Source organism: Rhinolophus sinicus, chromosome 14 (genome assembly GCF_057876585.1).
Source record: "Rhinolophus sinicus isolate RSI-liver-muscle chromosome 14, RSI-T2T, whole genome shotgun sequence".
Lineage (NCBI taxonomy): Eukaryota > Metazoa > Chordata > Mammalia > Chiroptera > Rhinolophidae > Rhinolophus > Rhinolophus sinicus.
The window spans coordinates 141,497,930-141,516,696 of record NC_142514.1 but is presented as its reverse complement, the minus strand read 5'-3'; the positions used below and the strand labels follow the sequence as shown (position 1 = coordinate 141,516,696).

General features: G+C 40.5%; 1 protein-coding gene across 1 annotated transcript in view; it reads left to right on the top strand.

Moving 5' to 3' along the window:
- The window catches only part of RNF121 (ring finger protein 121), a 74,239-nt gene that overhangs the window by 45,288 nt on the left and 10,184 nt on the right, over positions 1 to 18,767 (top strand). Inside the window, exons 4-6 of the mRNA XM_019744313.3 lie at positions 11,372 to 11,526; positions 14,125 to 14,232; positions 17,012 to 17,132. Coding sequence (XP_019599872.2) covers positions 11,372 to 11,526; positions 14,125 to 14,232; positions 17,012 to 17,132 — 384 coding nt within the window. The remainder of the gene's footprint in view (positions 1 to 11,371; positions 11,527 to 14,124; positions 14,233 to 17,011; positions 17,133 to 18,767) is intronic.

Sequence of the window (18,767 nt, the reverse complement as noted above, 5' to 3'; positions counted from 1 at the left end):
TAGGGATTTTGGTCTGTAGTTTTCTTGTCCTCGTTTGTCTTCCTTTGGTATCAGAGTAAGGCTGGCCTCAGCATGTGTTAGGAAGTGTTACCTTCTTTTTGGTTTTCTGAAGAACAGAACTTTGGTGTAGTATAAAAAGCTTTGAAGTGGGAATCAGGCGATCTGAAATCTATTTCTAGCACTGCTGCTAATTAGCAATGGACCTTGGACGGATTACTTCCTCCCGCTTAGCCTTTCCTCATTCTCCTGTTTCATTCATCTTTAAAGTGAGGTTTAAGACTAGATGACTACTAAAGTCTCTTCAAGCTTTTAAATATTTTTTTCATGTTTGTTATTCTATGGAACGCCAAAGACCCAAATTACAGCTAAGGAATGAGTTTTAAGAATACAGGTCTCAGCTAAGTATTATGAAGAAATTTTCAACAGTGAGAGCTGTTCCACAATGGAATGGACTGTCTTCGAAGGGAATGATCTTCCCATCACAAGCTGTGTTTTACTAGGGACTAGACAACCCACCAAGGATGTTGTGGAGGGGAGTTTTGTGATTTTTATGGAATGATTGACTGGACTTATTCTAAGGTTCTGCCTCTCAGCTCTAAAATCTGTATCATATTGACTTACTAAGGAGAGGAAGGCCTGTCTTGTTCTTAGAAGACAAAGCCGGCCTGTCTAGAGACAGAGGGTGAAGTTTTGTTTTGTTTTTGTTCTAATTACAAATGTTATACATGTTTTCTTATAAAAATTGCAAACAATATGTGATATAAAAACCAAAAGTGCCCAGAGAGAACCACTGTTACTAATATATTACACTTGCTGATTTTTTCTATGCATATTTACTATTTATAAATTTTTAAGTGTTTATGACATCCATTAGGTTCTGTACCATTTTCCACTTAAGACTATCTCTTAAATATCCATATTAGTATGTATGTCATCCTCTTAAACTACTAATGTATAGCATAGTATTCTTTTAAATAGTTTTTCTTTTAAACTTCTGTTGACAGACATGTTAATTAATAGTATTCAGTAAACTCTTATATGTATAATTTGTATAGCTGGGCAAACATTTCTGTAGAATGAATTTCTAGAAAATAGAATTGCCTGATCAAAAGATATATACATTTTAATTATTAGTGGATCTTGTTAAATTGCCCTCTAAAAAAGTTACAGCAGTTAATCTCACCAACAGAGGTTAATAGTGCTGTTACCCAGTGTTAAAGGGAAGATAATGAATCATCAGTATTTTTAATCTTTGTCAATCTAATAAGGTGAAAATATCTAATTTATTAAGTATTTCTTTTTTATTAGTGAGGTTGACCATATTTTCATCATTGGTTTCTTCTGTCATTTATCTTTTCATATTGTTGGTTAGTTTTTGTATTTGCTATTTCAATTTTTATCAGGGTAATACATATTATAGTTTCAAAGTCACATAGTTTTGTAAGGTTTAAAAAGCAAAACACACAACAAAAGAACAAGACAAACAAATGAGAAACAAAAACTCATAGACACAGACAATAGTTTAGTGGTTACCAGAGGGAGATGAGGGTAAGGGGGATCAAATATATGGTGATGGAAGGAGAACTGACTCTGGGTGATGAACACACAATGGGATTTATAGATGATGTAATACAGAATTGTACACCTGAAATCTATGTAATTTTACTAACAGTTGTCACCCCAATAAATTTTTAAAAAAGAAAAAAAGGCAAAACACATCAGTCCTCTGCCTTAACTCTACCTATGCCAGATTCTTACTTCGGTGGCAACCACTTTTAACTTTTTAACTTATTTTCTGATACTGTCTTCTGTATTTTTTAATAACATGATTTATTTTAAATAACATGATATATATACAATTTTACTTTTAAATATTATGTATTTACTTCCTATTATGGAAAGTGATACTTATCTTGTACTGTTACACTATACCCTTCATATACACACTTTTCCTTTTCCCAATTTTTAGTTAAATAAATATTCCTTATTTACATTATTATGACATGTAAATATTATTCACAGATAAGCCTCATGGTGTATTTGGTCACATTTCCTTTCCTTGCTTGGGATTCTTTTGGAATATTTCTTATTGATTTATAACAGCTCTTTGTATGTTAGGAATAAGCATTTTTACTTACATGCTGCAGGTATCTTTCCCCAGTTTGCCATCTGATTTATTTATAGAATTGGTACAGAGATTTTTATAGACTAAATTTATGGACCATCCTGTGGGCTGAGCATTCTATTATTTGCTGTTCTATTTGGATGACCCATCTTGTTATTCCTGGTTTTCCATCCTATGCAAAAGTTGTTTTCCCTGCCTAGACAGATTTTAGGTACTGGCTATGCCACCAGTTTTACAATTCTTGGGGACCCCTCACCCTCAAATCTGTTCTAGGTTAAAGATGGATTCTAGGGAGGAGAAGCAGAGTAGAAACATAGTTGGAACATTGCTGAGGCATGTACTTCACTATTACATAAACATAATGACACCAGCCACCACTAGTTGAGTACTTGATAATATGCCAAGTATTTTGCTATGAGGTAGGCAGTATAATTTTTGCCATTGTATGGATCTAGAAACTGAGGGTCAAAGAGGTTAACTGAGCTCCGCTCAAGCAATGATTAACAGTCAGGATTCACAGCTAGTCCATTTCACTCTCATGCCCTCCCCACTAATTCATGAGGTCTATGTATTTGTTCAATTAGAATATATTCTTTGATCCCCTACAGTGCTTTCACGTGAATCATCCCTTTATCCAGCATATCCACCCTGTATATGTTACCTGCCCATTAGTCACTTAGTAGCTATCTTGGTTATCAGCTAGATTAAAGATCTTAATTATGAAAAGCAAAATTCTGAAGGTAATAAAAAACATGTAGGCAAATAAATAAAGATTTGGTAAATTTGATTATATTAAGGATTTTTGTTAATATAAAAGATACCATGGGCAAAGTTAGCTGATTACAGAATGGGAGGTTAGTAATAATTTAAAACTGACAATAAATTAATATCTAGACTATACAAAGTAACTCCTTCAATCACACTAAGAACAATGCACAATTTAAAATTTATCAATTGTTTATTTCTGCAATTTTCTATTTAATATTTTTGGACCAAGGTTGACCACAGGTAACTGAAACCATAGAAAACAAAATTACAGTTCAGGGGGAACTACTGTACTGAGTGGGAAAAGTAACAAACAGAAAGATATACAGCACAGTGCCAATTAATAAATCAAAAATATATGCACACAAAAATACAGCTTGTAAGAAAAGATACAAAAAATACATATATTAAACACATTAGAATGTCTAGGATGAGAAATGGAAATAAAAAAGAAAACAAAGCAGCTCTCAGAGATATGTAAAGGAGAGGCACTGGAATTGTTATTGACTAGTAGAAATATGAACTGTTCAAGATTAGCTATCAGAGCTTTCCAAAAAAAAAAAATGCTTCTTATGCTATGCTAAGAAATGATGGACACTATTGATAAGGCTCTGTTTCTCTCAAATTGAATGAAATTTTCTGTGCTGGCTGGCAGCCAGCCTTTCAGTAGGCACCCGTGACCACTGAGTGGAAAAACACTGGCTCTGTTCTCTTAGACCAGGTTTCTCAGTAAGGAGACTATTAACATTTTGGGCCAGATGATTGTTTATTTTTGTGAGTGGTTATCCTGTTCCTTGTAAGGATGTTTAGCAGCATCCCTAGCTTCTACTCATTAGATGCCAGTAGCACCCCCTCCCCCAGTTGGGACAACCAGAAGTGTCTCCAGACATTGTCAAATGTCCCCTGGGGAGGAAATTCACCCCTAGTGAGAAACACTGCCCTAGACTCTAGGACCTAGGGCAGCATAGATGTTGCCAGCCACTGATTATGAGCAAGGATGCCAGGATGGTTTCACTGAAAAGTATCAAACTTCTCTCTGTAACTTAGGAGTTCAAGTCCAACTTCCTTGTTAAAAAAAACTTAGTCTAACTGTTATTGGGAACAAGAGTTCTTATTGTTTTCCGTATTTAAATTTCAGCTGCTGTTCTTTTTAATATTGGCAACAATAGTAATAATAAACTGCTTATAGTTTGGATTTGTTGTGTTTTTCAAAAATGCTTTTCTCATCTGCTATCTCACTGAAACTTCACAACAGTTTTATAAGATTGTCAGAATAGAAATTTATCTCCATTTTTCAGAGTAGTAGACCAAAGTGCAGAATCCTGAAGTGATTTGCCAGGAGCATATGACCACTGAATTGGAGGGCTGGACATAAAACTCAAATCTGATTCTTGGTTAAAGTCTCTTTATAGAACATTCAACCTTTATTTATTTATTTATTTGTTTATTTATTTATTTATTTATGAGGCTTTCTCGAAAGCTTTGGGAAATTGTGAGGTTTGTGCCGTTACTGCTTCTGTTTTTAACTTGCCTGATTTTTCTTTCTTTAATTACTTTCACCCAAGTTCTTTCCTTGGATTTCAGGCATATTCACAGCCAGCCACCTTTACTCTCTACATCATCTTGCCTCCTCAGCCTTTCCCGAGTTTCCCCACAAACCCAGTGAGGCAGGACTTGGAAGACAGAAGATCTGGACTGGAAACGGCCCAGGCCAAACTCGCTTTCTGGCCTCTCTCTATCTCAGTTTTCATCATCTATTCAGAGTCTAATATTACTCACTCCTTAGCTCCCTCAGGGATGTTACGGGAAAGAATAAATTTATGCCTGGAGAAGTATCCTATTTTTAAAAATCTCCAAGGAGAAGTTTTCATCATCTCTGTCTGTTAACCAAATATAGCATCTTTTTAAACTCCTGTCCCGTGAATTGCTATCCCCTCCTGGAATGGATGAATGGCAACATCTCTTACCTGGAAATCTTTTAAAGTACTATAGATTTTTCCCAGACCAAGAGTTACCTTAAGAAGGTTACTTGAATGTGGCTAGGGAATGCTGACTAAGATGACTGACAAAGGGTTGTAATCCACTTTCTATGAGAAAAAAAATTTTTCTTCATACAATATGATAAAAACTTCTGTGATGCAAACAGCCTCTTCCTCCAAAGAGCCTTGCCTGGCTCTGTAGGTTCATTTCTCACACCTCCCTCAAATACTCATTGTACTTCTCAAGCATACCATGTTGCCTCATCATGGAACACTCATGATGCCTTTCTCCACCTCCATCTTCTAGGCCATCAGGGCAGAGACCAAAGGTTTCTTCTTCAAGAAGCCTTCCTTGGTTCCCTCACGCTGAGGGAAGCGTCTCTACTCTACTTTCTCGGTGACCACGCTTACTCCATTATAGCGCTTGTCATACTGCGTTTATAGTTATGTGTTTCTCCTCAGCAGATGTAACTTCTTGAGGAGGTTTTGTTTTTTCTCTCTGAATTCCACAGTTCTTAGTGTGGTGTCCAGTAAGTGCTCAGTAAGTGTTTGCTAAATGACTGCTTGACTGGCTCTTTTGCCTGGAGAGGAGAAGACTTGGGGAATAGATACATAATTTTGGGTACTAGGAAGTAGTCATAAGAAACAGGGTGTAAATTTACTCTGTGTCTCTCAGAAGGACAAGAGTTAGACCCCAGAGGCAGAAGGGGGGAGGCAAAGGCAGATTTTTCAGAGAGTCAAGACTTATCTAGCACATTTATCAGCACTGGAAGGGTCTGCACATGTGGTTAGGTTGACCGTTTGCCGGGGTGTGATAGGAGGGGATTGCCAACCCAGTTTCTACCCTGTAGGATATTCCAGCAATGTGTGGGGTCTTACCGGGTCGCAGAAACTACATGGAATATATCTGTTTACTGGGCCTCTGGACAATCTTCAGACAGCTGGAGGCAACAGCCATACCTTCCTGTAGTTTTCTCCAGGCCTAATATCCCAATGCCGTTAGCTGTTCTTTATGTGCTTTGGTTCCCAGACCCTTTATAAGCTAAGCCTGGCTGCTCCCTAGCCGTGCTTATTTGTCTGTTCTTTGTACAGTGTGGCCCCAAGACCTGATTCCAGGGCCCCGAGGATGCTTTGACAGAGCAGAGAACAATAGAGCTGCCGCCTCCTTCTTTCAGAGTCTATTCCTAGTTAATCAGCATGAGGTTGCTTTGACTTTTGTAGTAGTGGCTCTGTTGGCATATATTCCTTGGCAATTTGTGGTCAACCCCTACATCTGTTTTGTATGAGCTGTTGTTAAGCCACCCCTTCCCTATCCTATACTTGGGTAGTTGGTCAGGTTTCATCATATCACCTTGGTTCTTCATTTCAGCTTATAAGCTCATAGAATGTTAGAGCTAGAAGAACTCCAGAAATACGCTGTATTCATTTTGATATGGCTTCTTCTGTGTTCCACGTTGACTGCCTTGTTCCTTTCTTCCTCCCATTCTTTGTGCTGTCCACAATTTGGTAAGCAGATCCTTTGTATTTTCATCCAAATGATTCATGAAAATACTGACCAGAGCTGTGGAGCATATCCCAGACACCTTCTTCCAGTGGACTTCTGTCCATTTATCAGCATTTTTTTTTTAAGCGGATTGTTCTATTAGCTGTGAATCTCTTACTTTGTTCTACTACCTGGACATGTAGTTTTAATTTCCTCCTCACTATTCTTTGTCATGCATGGTAGGTGATCCCTGCCCCTACAACATAGGGAGATACAGAAGTGATGAGAATCCTGCAAATGAAAAATACATGCATCAGCAAACTGGCAAGGCAGCTGGTGCCCAGAGCAGGATGTCATCTGGGAGCTCTTTTCTGACTTTTCATGAATTATAGTTTCTGAGATGAAAGAAATGTAAAACAATGGCAGTCCATTGTTAGCATTGCTAGCTCTTGTTAGCATCTAACATCCTTATCATATCATTGTGGAGAGATAAGTGGGATATTGCTGTTCTTATCTTCCAGATCGAGAAGTTGGGATCGTCCTTCAGTAAATGTTTGCTGAATGAGTCAATGGGTCAGTTTCAGGCTAATCTTCATATCAAGTTCGTATTTGCAGATTCAGGGAAAGAAGGGTGAATGGCTTTCACTTTTCCCTCTACCTGGCCAAATCCAAGTGTCCTTCAGAACCAGCCAGAGCTCTGCCTCTTCCAGGCAGTCTTCCCTGACAGCTCTGGCCCACTCTGCTACATCTCTCCTCTGAACTCTTATGTCAGTACTCGATGCTTTGCATGGCTGCCCAATTCATGCGTTTGTCTCATCACCCCTGGAAGAGAAGTTATGACCAAGGCTTCCCATTATTTTGTGTCTTTCATTATTGAACTAAATGTGTCTGCGTAAAGTGTTGCCACCAGATGGCACCAGAGTCCCTGCCATTTTCTGAGAATCTTGAGTAACTTTCAGCCGTTTATTGCCAAGCAACCCATTAAAAATGCTTTAATGAAGAAGATTCAAGTTATTTATTAAGCAAAATGCCAATAAATACTAGAGTAGAAACAAATTTTTAAAATTAACCAGGCAGAGTCGTAACTTAGCGTTTTTCACATGGTAAACCGTTTTCTTCACTTGGCCTCTCTGCCCTGCCCCTTGTCAGGCACCGGGCTTTCAGCCCAGCAGCTGTTTTCTAAGCCCAGAACAGAATCTGGCTTTCACGCCTCCCAATGGAGAGTGCCTAGATACCTGAAAATGGCTTCAAGTCCTTGGTTTGTGTTTTTAGGTCACTTACTTTTCCTGGGAAAAAATTAAGTATTATAATGAAATTGCTATAACCCTACCACTTTTAATATGTTGATTATTTCAGTTGCCTCATTGCAGTCTTTGCTCCCTTGTGTAACTTTATGCCGTTTTGATCATGTGATGCCATAATAAGAACTCTCATTTACTGAACACTTACTACAAATTATGTACTGTGCTTGTTTTATATACATTACTTTTATTTAAATATAAAAGCTATTATACTGAATGCTTATATTGTTTATTACATTACTTATATTGAATATTTACCTTGTTAGGCACTGCTCAAAGAGCTTTCCATGCATTAACTTAATCCATACAACCTTATAAGCGTAGATATTGTTAACCCCATTTTACAGTTCAGAAAACTGAGGCTTATCAGGGTTAAGTGACTTGCCTCAGTAACAGTAGCTATATTGAGATTCATATCTACATCTCTTTAATTCTAAAATCTCTGGTCATTTCACTATATCATTACTCTTTGTTCATTTGTTCTTTAATGATTTCTATTTATACTTCTAGAAAGGCTCTGAAGATTAGTAGAATAATTAAAATATGGTTTGATTTGTTTTTATCCTGCTGTTAGACTGTTGGCTCCTTGAGGACAGGGACTAGAGGTCATGTTTATTTCTACATTCCTCTTCCCATTAAATGCAAAGTAAATACTTGATGTATGAATGAGTGAAGTTCTCTCCCAGGAAGTCTAAGGTACAAGGCTGCTTAACAGAACCTTAGTATGTTAGAAATTAAAGTGGTTTGAAAATTCAAGTCAAACTCTTTCTTTTAAGGAGGAACTACCTCCTTGGGTGACCCAATGTGTTGCAGGCAGAACAGAATTTAGAATCCAGGCCTACTGGGCCATCTGGTTTCAAAGAGCCTAATCTTGTCTGTAAATTAATTCCTTCCTTCCCTCCCTCTTTCCCTTTTTTCCCCTCCCTTTCTCTCTTTCATGATGTGGGTTGAGTAGCTTTACACCCTTAAAGTTTCAAGCCTGAAAGTTACAAAACAAGGCAAGATTTCTCATCCCATTCACACCGATATCCAGACTTACTCCTGATTATGTCTTTGTTCAAGCCAGAGTGGAATCCAGTTCCTCTGCCTCTCACCACACCCAAAATATGCAGAGTGGTAGCTCGTGCAGAGAAAATGATCTTGACCAGAGTCCCCCTCAGACCGTGCTGCTGATGGTTGGTGATTAGTGGGAAAGAGGCTATTAGGGCAGGCTGGTTGTTTTTATGCAACAGCGAACTTTTGGGGAAAGCTGGAAGGAGATCAGGAATTCTTTCTTTTTCTCAAAGAAGACAAATGTGGCCAGACCGTGTAATTTACTTCTCTAGCTTCTGGGCCCACTGTTTTGTAAACATCCCCATGAGCTTGTTAAAACAAACAGTGTGAAGGCTAAAGACGCTGCAGCCCTTCTTTCCACACCCCACCTCTGTCTATGATTCCGGTTGTTTTCCCCCCCAGTTTCAATAATCTACAGTTGTTCATTGTGATGTCTTTTCTTTATCTCCTCCCAGTATCTCCCTAGAATGTCACCTGGAGCCTTATTTGGGTAGCCACTTGTTACTACATCCCACACTTTTTATGTAAGGCCAGGATATTTTAGAATGCTTCATTCAGAGAGCCAACTGGGGACTGCTATACAGTAGAATTGGTACTGAGGCTACATTGTTCACTGGCCAGCAGCCAGCACCAGTGGGCACACAGAACTGGAAGCTCTAAAGCACAGTGGCTCTGCTCACCATTCTCTTCTCGCTGTGTCTCTCTCACTCTCTCTCTTTTCATCTGTAAAATAACACTAAAAAACTAAGGCGTTTTTTTCTTGCCATAGAGCAGTCTCTAAGAGAGCAGTAGCCACAGACGACTGAACACTAAAAAGATGCTCTAAGCTGCACTATCCAGTACGGCAGCCACCGGTCCCATGTGGCTATTGAGCACGGGAAATGTGACTAGTCTCTACTATAAGTATAAAATACACATCAGATTTCAAAGCCTTAGTACAAAAAAAGAGTAAGATATTTCATAAGTAACTTTGATATTGAATACATGTTGAAATGGTAATATTTTGGGTATATTGGGTTAAATAAAATATATTATTAAAATTAGTATCTGTTTCCTTTTACTTTTTTTAATGTAGCTGTAAGAAAACTTAATTATATACAGAGGGTGCCAAAAAATTATGTACACATTTTAAGAAAGGAAAAAACTGGGCGGCCGGTTGGCTCAGTTGGTTAGAGTGCAGTGCTCATAACAGTAAGGTCGCCGGTTCGATTCCCACATGGGCCAGTGAGCTGCACCCTCCACAACTAGACTGAAAACGACTTGACTTGGAGCTGAGCTGCGCCCTCCACAACTAGATTGAAAAAAACAATGACTTGAGTTGGATCTGATGGGTCCTGGCAAACCACACTGTTTCCCAGTATTCCCCAATTTAAAAAAAAAGGGGGAAAAATGTATTAAAATTGTAATGTTCAATATATACCAATAACAAAAGATGAATACAAGTCATGTGTATGCATTGTTTTGGCATCCCCGGTATATGACTCGCATTATATTTTAATTGGGCAGCACTGGTCTAGAAATACCTAAGAGTAAATACTGTCTCAAAAGTTTTCTGTACTGTGGAACTTCAGGAAACTAGCTACTATTTTCCTCTGTAGCCACCCCCTTCACCCTTTTTAATGTTCTTTCATTACATTTCATGATCAGGAAGAAAGCCTTTATTAAGTGCTAATTTTTGTTTTCTAAACCCGCTACTCACCTGAGACAAGTGACATCTAGTGAAAAGTTGGGTAGTCGGGAAAGGGAGTAAAAGGCATTGGGGAGCAGAAGAATGGTGATTAGTTCAAACTTCTGACTTGGAATTGTTTAATGTATTTGGAACTCTTTAGCTCACAAGTCTGAGGTAGAGAGCTGAAGGAGAGAAAAGTGAAATAGACACTCTAAAACAGAAATTTGCCTTACTCTTAAGGTTCTAGTCTTGCTTTCCCCTTATTTATCTAAATTTATTGAGGACCTATCATGTGCCAGACAGTTTCCTGCTCACAAGGAGCTTACATTCAGGTAGAGAATTAATTTGAATCCGGCCTCCTACTCTAGATAACCACTGTGATGATGGTAGAAAAGAAAAGGCTTTTGGGGCACTAGAAAGTCATGACTCATTCTGTCTGGAGAGGAGACTGAAGGCTTCATGTGCCTTGGGTGTGATGTTATCAGGCAGAAAGGCAGGTGGGAAGGATGTTTCAGGCTGAGGGGGCGAGCCTGACTACAGGCATGGGGAGTGGTAGAAGGTGACTCTTAAAATAGTAGTTTGGGGCCATATTGGCATTTGACTGCCTCTCTAAGGATGTTGGATCTTATCCTATATTTGGAGGACCATTAGAGGGTTCTAAGCAGGGGAATGACCTGTTCAAGACTGTATGTTAGAGATACCACTCCTGGGAAGGATAGATTGGAGGGGGAGACACTGAATGCAGGCAGCTGTAGTCAGCCAGGCAAGGGACTGCAAGGGCTCGACGGAAAGGAAAGCGTATATACAATAAACAGTTGGTGAGGGTCAAGTACAGTCCCAGGTTTCGAACTTAGATCCCTAGGAGGTGCCTGTATTCAAATTGCATATGTAGTAGAGGATTGGGCTGCAGTGGAACACGTAAGGTGCACTCTGGACTTGTGGATGGAGCTGCAGAGGGAGCTGGCTGGAGCTGAAGTGCTTGTGTTTGTGTTTCAGATGGTGACCCTCTTTCAGATGTGGGTTGTTCCCCTCTATTTCACAGTGAAGCTGCACTGGTGGAGGTTCCTAGTGATCTGGATCTTGTTCTCTGCTGTCACAGCCTTTGTCACCTTCCGAGCGACCCGGAAACCACTAGTACAGACAACCCCAAGGTGAGAATTCAGGTAGTGGGGAAAAGCTACGTTTCCTGAAGCTACCTGGTTGAGGAGCATGGGAGGGGTGGGTTTAACCTGAAAACACTGCAGTTTTTATCTTCCGAGATTACTTGGCAAGGGGCCCCACCAAAACAAGCTGATTGGGAGACCTATCCCCATTCACAGATAAAAAACCCCCAAATATTTCCCTATAGCTTGCGTATGGTTTATATCAAGATCTATTAATATATTAAAAGCAAACGAAATAAGTAAGCAAATCCTGGTGATGATTGTGGTCTCATTTAAATGTTGTTTCCTTCTGTGAACCCTTCTTTGATCTCTGCGTTAGTTTATATTCTTTCGTAATGCTCTGTAATTTTCCTTCGTAGAATTTATCTCAATTTGTAACTAAATATTCTCTTGCATGTCTGTCTCCCCCACTAAACTATAACTATGAGATCAGGAACCACATCCATTTCGTTTGTCACTGTATATTCAGGCCCTGCCACAGGGCCTGGCACATAGTAGCTTAGTCTGAATTTTTGTTGAATGAATGAAGCTCAGCAAATTTGCAATTTTCCTATAAATAATACTTCTTTTGGGGTCCCAAAATAGCCCCTGCCTTTATAATTCTCTGTATTTTATCCAAATGTATTTCTCATTTGACCCTTCCATCCAGCTTCTGAGGTCATTTAATATCTGTGAGAATAAAGAAAAAAATAGAGATTTTCTCATTCATTCAATAAGCACCTGCTGTTTGTGAGGCCCTATGCTGAGTGCTGGGGTACAGAACAGGGTAAGACATGGTCCCTGCCCTCAGTGAGTGCTCGGTTTAATTGAGGAGATGGGTGAGAAAGCAGCTGTTTCAGTCAGTAAATACTCTGAGAGCCCGGTGTAAAGGTCCAGGAGAGCCTGACGGAGGAACTGGTCAGCTTCAGGGTTGTGACTGCTCGATCCGAAGTCCTCCAAGCTGCAGGTTGCTCTTTCTCCCGTGTCTCTTATGTTCCACTTTACTGCAAACCTTGCTTTGGCCTTCTGAGTCTCACTGCACAAAGATAAATTTGTCTTCAAGGTGAAGTTGGTGATCCAGAAACCCCTTTCTGGCTGTGGTAGTTTATGCTTAGGGCCGTTATGGAAGATACAGGCTCTGGAACCAGATGGAGGTGGATTGGAAACCCAAGCCCTGCCATTTATTAATTATATGACCTGTATGACTTCATCTTTCTGAGCCTTGAATTCTTTATCCCTAAAAGTGTGATAATAATTGCTACCTCAGGTAGGATGATATGAAAAAAAAGCGTAATAAAGCATGTCAAGAGTCACCAGGTAACAAACAGTATCAACTTCTAGCTAAAATAACTGAACCCTCCATAGCATGGGAGTTTTTTGATACAACATTTGATTGAGCTTTACAATTTCAAAGCATTTTCCTAAACATCCAGTTTATTCATGCAGATTTATTGAGCATACGTTTTATGCACCAGGAAATGGGCTCTGTACAGTCCAGTGAGGAAGGTAGCACAGTGTCCCCCGTTTACAAATAAGTAAGCTTGTCTCAGAGAGGTGCTTGGACTTACCTGAGGCTACCCAGCTAAGAAACCTCATTTGATCCAGATTCCACCTGAAATTCCACATCCTTGCCACTGTGTCTCATTCCCGTCTGATCACTGCAAACCCTGGATAATGGACCTGTGGTCTTTGAGGGAAGGCACTGTAAGATGTTTGGGGCCTTTCCCTCATGTGAGAAGCTACTATCTCTTGCTTAGCCACCTCAAGGAGGCACAGGCAGGGACCTTGAGCTTCCTGCCTGGGGACCAGCAGGGTTGGTGTCACCTAGTAGGCTCTCAGGAGCTAGGGCGGCTTGTGCTAGTTATTTGAGCAAATTACTAAGTTGCTCATTAGCTCTCATCACAGATAGAATAGTGGCTCCTGATATCAGAGACCTACCTCCATAGCATTTAAGGGCTCTGGTACATTCAGGGATCCATCTTTCCTTAACCTAGCTGCAGGCCACCAACCAGCTTCCACACTGCTTCTCAGGGGCTCATAGCGAGCCTGCTTCTTCAGGAGCATGTCACAGCCCCACCCCATCACCACCATCACCACCGTCAGGCACATACATTCAATTCAGAAGCACTCTTTGCCTCCCTCCTTATCACGTCTCCTCCAGAAAAAAATTATTTTAGAAGCAAAGTTGTTAGACATTCATTTCCTCATTGGCCTGTGGATAGGAACAAAGCAGTATTCAGATTAACCATGCCCAGGTACAAAACCTGTAGCTGATTCTGCCTCTTACTCATTTTCCTTTGAATGCTCTTTCCCGACAAGAACAACTGGTTTCCCCACTTCTTCCTTTCTGAGCATATAGTTACTAGTTTTCACTTCCTTACCCAGTTACTTTGAGTTTGAGACATCTGAGATCAGCTGTGCTCTTTGAGACTGAAACCTCCTTTTAAGGAAGGACTAGCTTTGTGCAATTAACTGAAGTTGCTCAATAAATCCTAAGCAAAGAACCTGATATCCCCCACTGATGTGAGAAGAAAGGATTCTGGTGGTCCAGAGGCCCATAGGCAGAGTGTCTGTGTCGGCTGTATTAATTTTCTCTCCTTTCTCCAGGTTGGTTTATAAGTGGTTCCTGCTGATCTATAAAATCAGCTATGCCACTGGCATCGTTGGCTACATGGCTGTCATGTTTACCCTCTTTGGTCTTAACTTACTGTTCAAGTGAGTACCCTTTGCTTTTGTTTTTGCTGGTGTTGGGGGAGGAGAAGCTGGTGGGATGTACCTGTCTTCCTGGGGCAAGTCCTGGGTATTAACAGGGAGAACATGGTCCCCAGGATAGGAGACTTGAGTTATGGAGGATGAGCGGGTGGGCCCTACATGATTTATATTGGCAAAGAGAAAGGAATGTCCGGATAATACAGTTAGAGTTTCAAATCACGGGTTATATTTTCCAAGAATTTATATTTTAGTGGAAAAAGTGTAATGACAAAAGTAGGAAGAACAATGATTATAGCCAGTTACCCATAAGTCCATCACCCTGGCAGAAACATTTTCCTTGTCCACGTATATACGGTTTATTGCAACATTCACTCTACCTGTGTGGTCTTATGTTCAGGTAGAGTAGGAGTTGGCAAACTATGTTCTATGGGCCAAATTGGCCTATATCCTGTTTCTATAAAATAAAAATTTTATTGGAACACAGGCACACACATTTATTAACACATTGTCTATGGCTGTTTTTGCAGTAAAACAGCAGCATTGAATAATTGTGGCAGAGAGTATGTGGGCCACAAGACCTAAAATATTTACTGTCTAGCCCTTCACAGAAACAGTTTGCCGACCCCCGGACTAGACATTCAAACTCATGGGACACAGTCGGCCATACCTGGCAGCCAGTCCACCTAGAAGGATTCAAGACAGCAAACAGCAGGGCAGTGTCTGCAGAAGCCCGCACAGTAATCCCAGGGCTGAGATGTGAAGGAATGAGATGACACAGGGTGTGGGAGACACCTGGCCCAGAAGCCCCACCCCTTGCCCAAGGAATACTTCCGGTTTTAGGACTCGCCCAGTCCAGATGCAGTGTACTAATTACAGGTCATGTTTAATAGATAAGCATTGTTGGTTTGTAACACAGCTGACGTTCTGCCTTTATCACATTTCTCAGAAAACAGTTCTAGAAAGTTAACGTGTGGACATTTAAGTCCTGCTCCGCTGGTGGGCACTTAGGTTGTTCTTCTATTTAGTGCTATCACAGATAACATTGCTCTGTTGCTTCCTAAGGTTACATTATTAGGAGTGGGATTCTAGCTATTGCTTCATATTGTCATAAGCTTTCCAAAAGATTTGTATCAGCATACAGGTCTCCCCACCCCCAATTGAGGCAGAAGCCAAGAAATTTTGAACTCTGGGACTGGCTGATATAGTGAGTAAGTAGGGCAGAAGAGGGTGGAAATGTGGTTTCCTGGCAGAGGTGATGAGGGTGATGGATCATGGGGAATCCTAAGCCTGGGACAGTACACTGAAGCTGAAGAGATTTAAGATTCAAATTTAAATTCATGACCACTGGCCTCTTCCCCAAACCTAGTACACCGTAGGCAGGAATTTCTTTGAAACTGAAGGGAGTAAGTCCTAATTACATAATGAGAGGACACCCACGAATTGTTTCTTTCAGCGGTAGTATAGGCTGGAAGAATAAACAGGCCTCACAAAGATTTACAGGAACTCATGAGTATAGAGTCTAACACATCTCATCAAAGAAAACCAAGATACTTCCAGATATCTTCTTAACCTGTGTGGTTAAAATAATAAAAGTTAAGATTCTGCATTTTGTTCAAGATATTTAAAATTACAGTTTCTTTTTACTTTCTTCCACTACAGGGAGGAAAACAGAATTGAGAATCTTGACCATTTTTATGCTACTGATCAAGTTAATTGGTGTGAGATTATGTCTAGTTAGTAGGTTAGATATTACAAGATTGAGCATATTCAGCTTTCTAAGATAAATATAATTTACAGCTTTAAGTGAACACATATAGTTCCTGGTGCAAATATTTTAACAAAGGTACTTTCCTATAATAAACATTTATAGGCTCAAAGTTGTAAATTATTGGTCCTTGGACTTATTAAAACAAACCTCCTGATATTTCAGGCAAGATCTTTGTCCTTAGTAAAAAAGTTGAATTTGATGACATGATACAGAATATGTATAGATGCAACTTAAAATGTTATAACTAATATAGAACTGACTAACTTTTTCCCAAAAGCTGTGGTTGGCAAACTTTTTCTGTGAAGTTTATATTTTAATAAATATTTTAGGATTTGTGAAACAAAAGGCGAAATCTAGGATATGATATAGATACTTAAATAACAACAGAGAAAACTTCTTTGCCCTGCTTGCCTGGATGGGCTGGCTCAGATTATGGGCATACTTTGTGCCCACTGGCCATCAGACAAGACCTTCTCAGAAGCAGGGGCTTGACAGGGGGTGTGTAAACACTGGGATCATTTTCATTCTCTGCTTCAGTGACACCTAGTGGGGAAGGTATGCCTTTCCCTTCTTTTGGAGGGCTTAGCCATCTCAACTTGGGCAGGTGGCTGGAGGTGAGGCAACTCAGTGAGTTGCCGACTTTTGGACTGAAACTCCACTGCTTGGTGTCCAGCAGTTGCCAGTAGTGAAGTTCTGAACATGTAGGTGCCAACCAGAGCGGGCTCTAGGCAGCTGCAAGGCGTGGTTGCCAGTTGGAAGAGGCAGGCCCTGGGCACAGAGTGGGGAGTAGGGCAGAAGGGGCACCCTGACTTGGTCTCTGCAGCTCACAGCGCTGGCCTGTTGCAGTGGTGCCCATGGGCCGTATAACAGGCAGCAGGCCGGGTTTGCTCTTCGTTTGCCAACACTTTAGCCCTTGAGCCTCCCAACTTGAGGCACTGCCTTGTACGCCCAGAGCAGTAACACAGAGTGGTGTGTCTCAGGGCAGGCCTCACAGGCCCACTGCTTCCCTTGCAGGATCAAACCGGAAGACGCCATGGACTTTGGCATTTCTCTCCTCTTCTACGGCCTCTACTACGGCGTTCTGGAGCGGGACTTTGCAGAAATGTGTGCCGACTACATGGCGTCTACCATAGGGGTGAGTTCCCCTGGGCTCTTAGTACTGCCCCTGGCCACCTCCACATCAGGGCAACATCCCTTTTTTGACGTAAGAGATAAGCCATGTGACGTCCTTCAAGATGTGGGTGGTATGTGTAGAGAGTCCTTTAAAATTTGGAAAGCAAGATCTCAGATATAACTTTAGGGCTGTTACAGAGAAGAACCACTTACCCTACAGGAAGTTAACATTCATTCAACAAATATTTATTTACTGCCTATGTACCTGGGCACTGTACGTGTGCTGGAATTACAAAGGGGTCCAGAGATAAATGTCCTGCCTAAACGGAGTTTACTCTCTAGTGACAGATGGATATTAAGGTAATGAACCCAGAAATAAATACATAATTATAACTTTAATAAATATTATGAAGGCAAGATTAACAATGCAATGAATGAACAAACATAGTAGTGGCATTTGACCACGTAAACAATACAGTGTCATCTCATTAGACCATCTCAGTGTCACCTCATTAGACCCCACTCCAAGAAGGAATATTTCCAAGTTTAATGGACATTTCTCCAATTCTGTGCTGAAATACATGTGGCTCTGTCTGATGAAGGGGGTGCTGAAGGGCATTTAGAAGTTGTTGCTACGTCATGGTTTGGCAGTTTGGAGAGAACTCCTCAGAGAATATTTGGAAAGTAGGTTCTCTTGGAGCATCCAGGTACCAGTCCTAGCTTTTAGGCAGCAAATGTGAATGGAGACCAAGTGACAGGAACAGGAAAAGACTGGCACTGACTCTAAGTGAGGCACCTCAGAAACTCCTGGAGAGTTTGAGGTATTTTGCAGATGAGAGGCTAATTACTGTGCAAATTTGTATGTCTGTGCTATTGCAGTCTCATTTGTGCCACAGGCCAGTAGGTCTGGGGCAATTTAGGTTAAATAATACTCAGCCATCACTTTGGATAACTTTAATCAAGTACAGTTTTCTTAGGTCTCAGTATTATTTTTCCTGTAATGGATCAAATTGAAAACAAAGTACATTGAGTCAATTCATACACGGCCTATTAGATTCTTTTTGAACAACTGTCATATGTTTTAGCTGCATTTCACTGTCTCTCATCCATGTAAGCTTCAGATCTTCCTTTAACCAGTTCATTTCCCAGGAGAGAGCTCCAGACCCTAGATTGTCTCATTATTAACTTCACTTTCAACAACAGCTGTTCTCTAAGACACTTCTATGGCGTAGCCCTCTTTTCAGCACTCCTGCCGGTGTCCTGTCCTTTACCATCTAATGATTTCCTTGTCTTCTCTTACTTTTTTTAAGGGACAATTCTCTGATTTCCCCAGGTTGTTGCCAACTTTATCTCCAGGTTACTATCAGCTGCTAATTTAAGCACAGCCTTAATTCCCTCAGGGGGGTCACTAATAACCAATCTACAGAATCCCTCTTCTGTCCAAGTGGAACCTAGCTCAGAATTGATCCACAAGTTAGCTTCTCCTCTGGCATCATTACATTATCTTCCCCGAAACAGGATTTGAGCTGGGCCTCTTTCCATGCTCTTGGGAAGAATTATTGGGTGCTCCAGTGGTTACAAGTGGTAATCCCTAATTATTATTATTATTATCTAATTCCCCAGTAATGATAAACTCCAGCTTCACCAAAAGACCTGG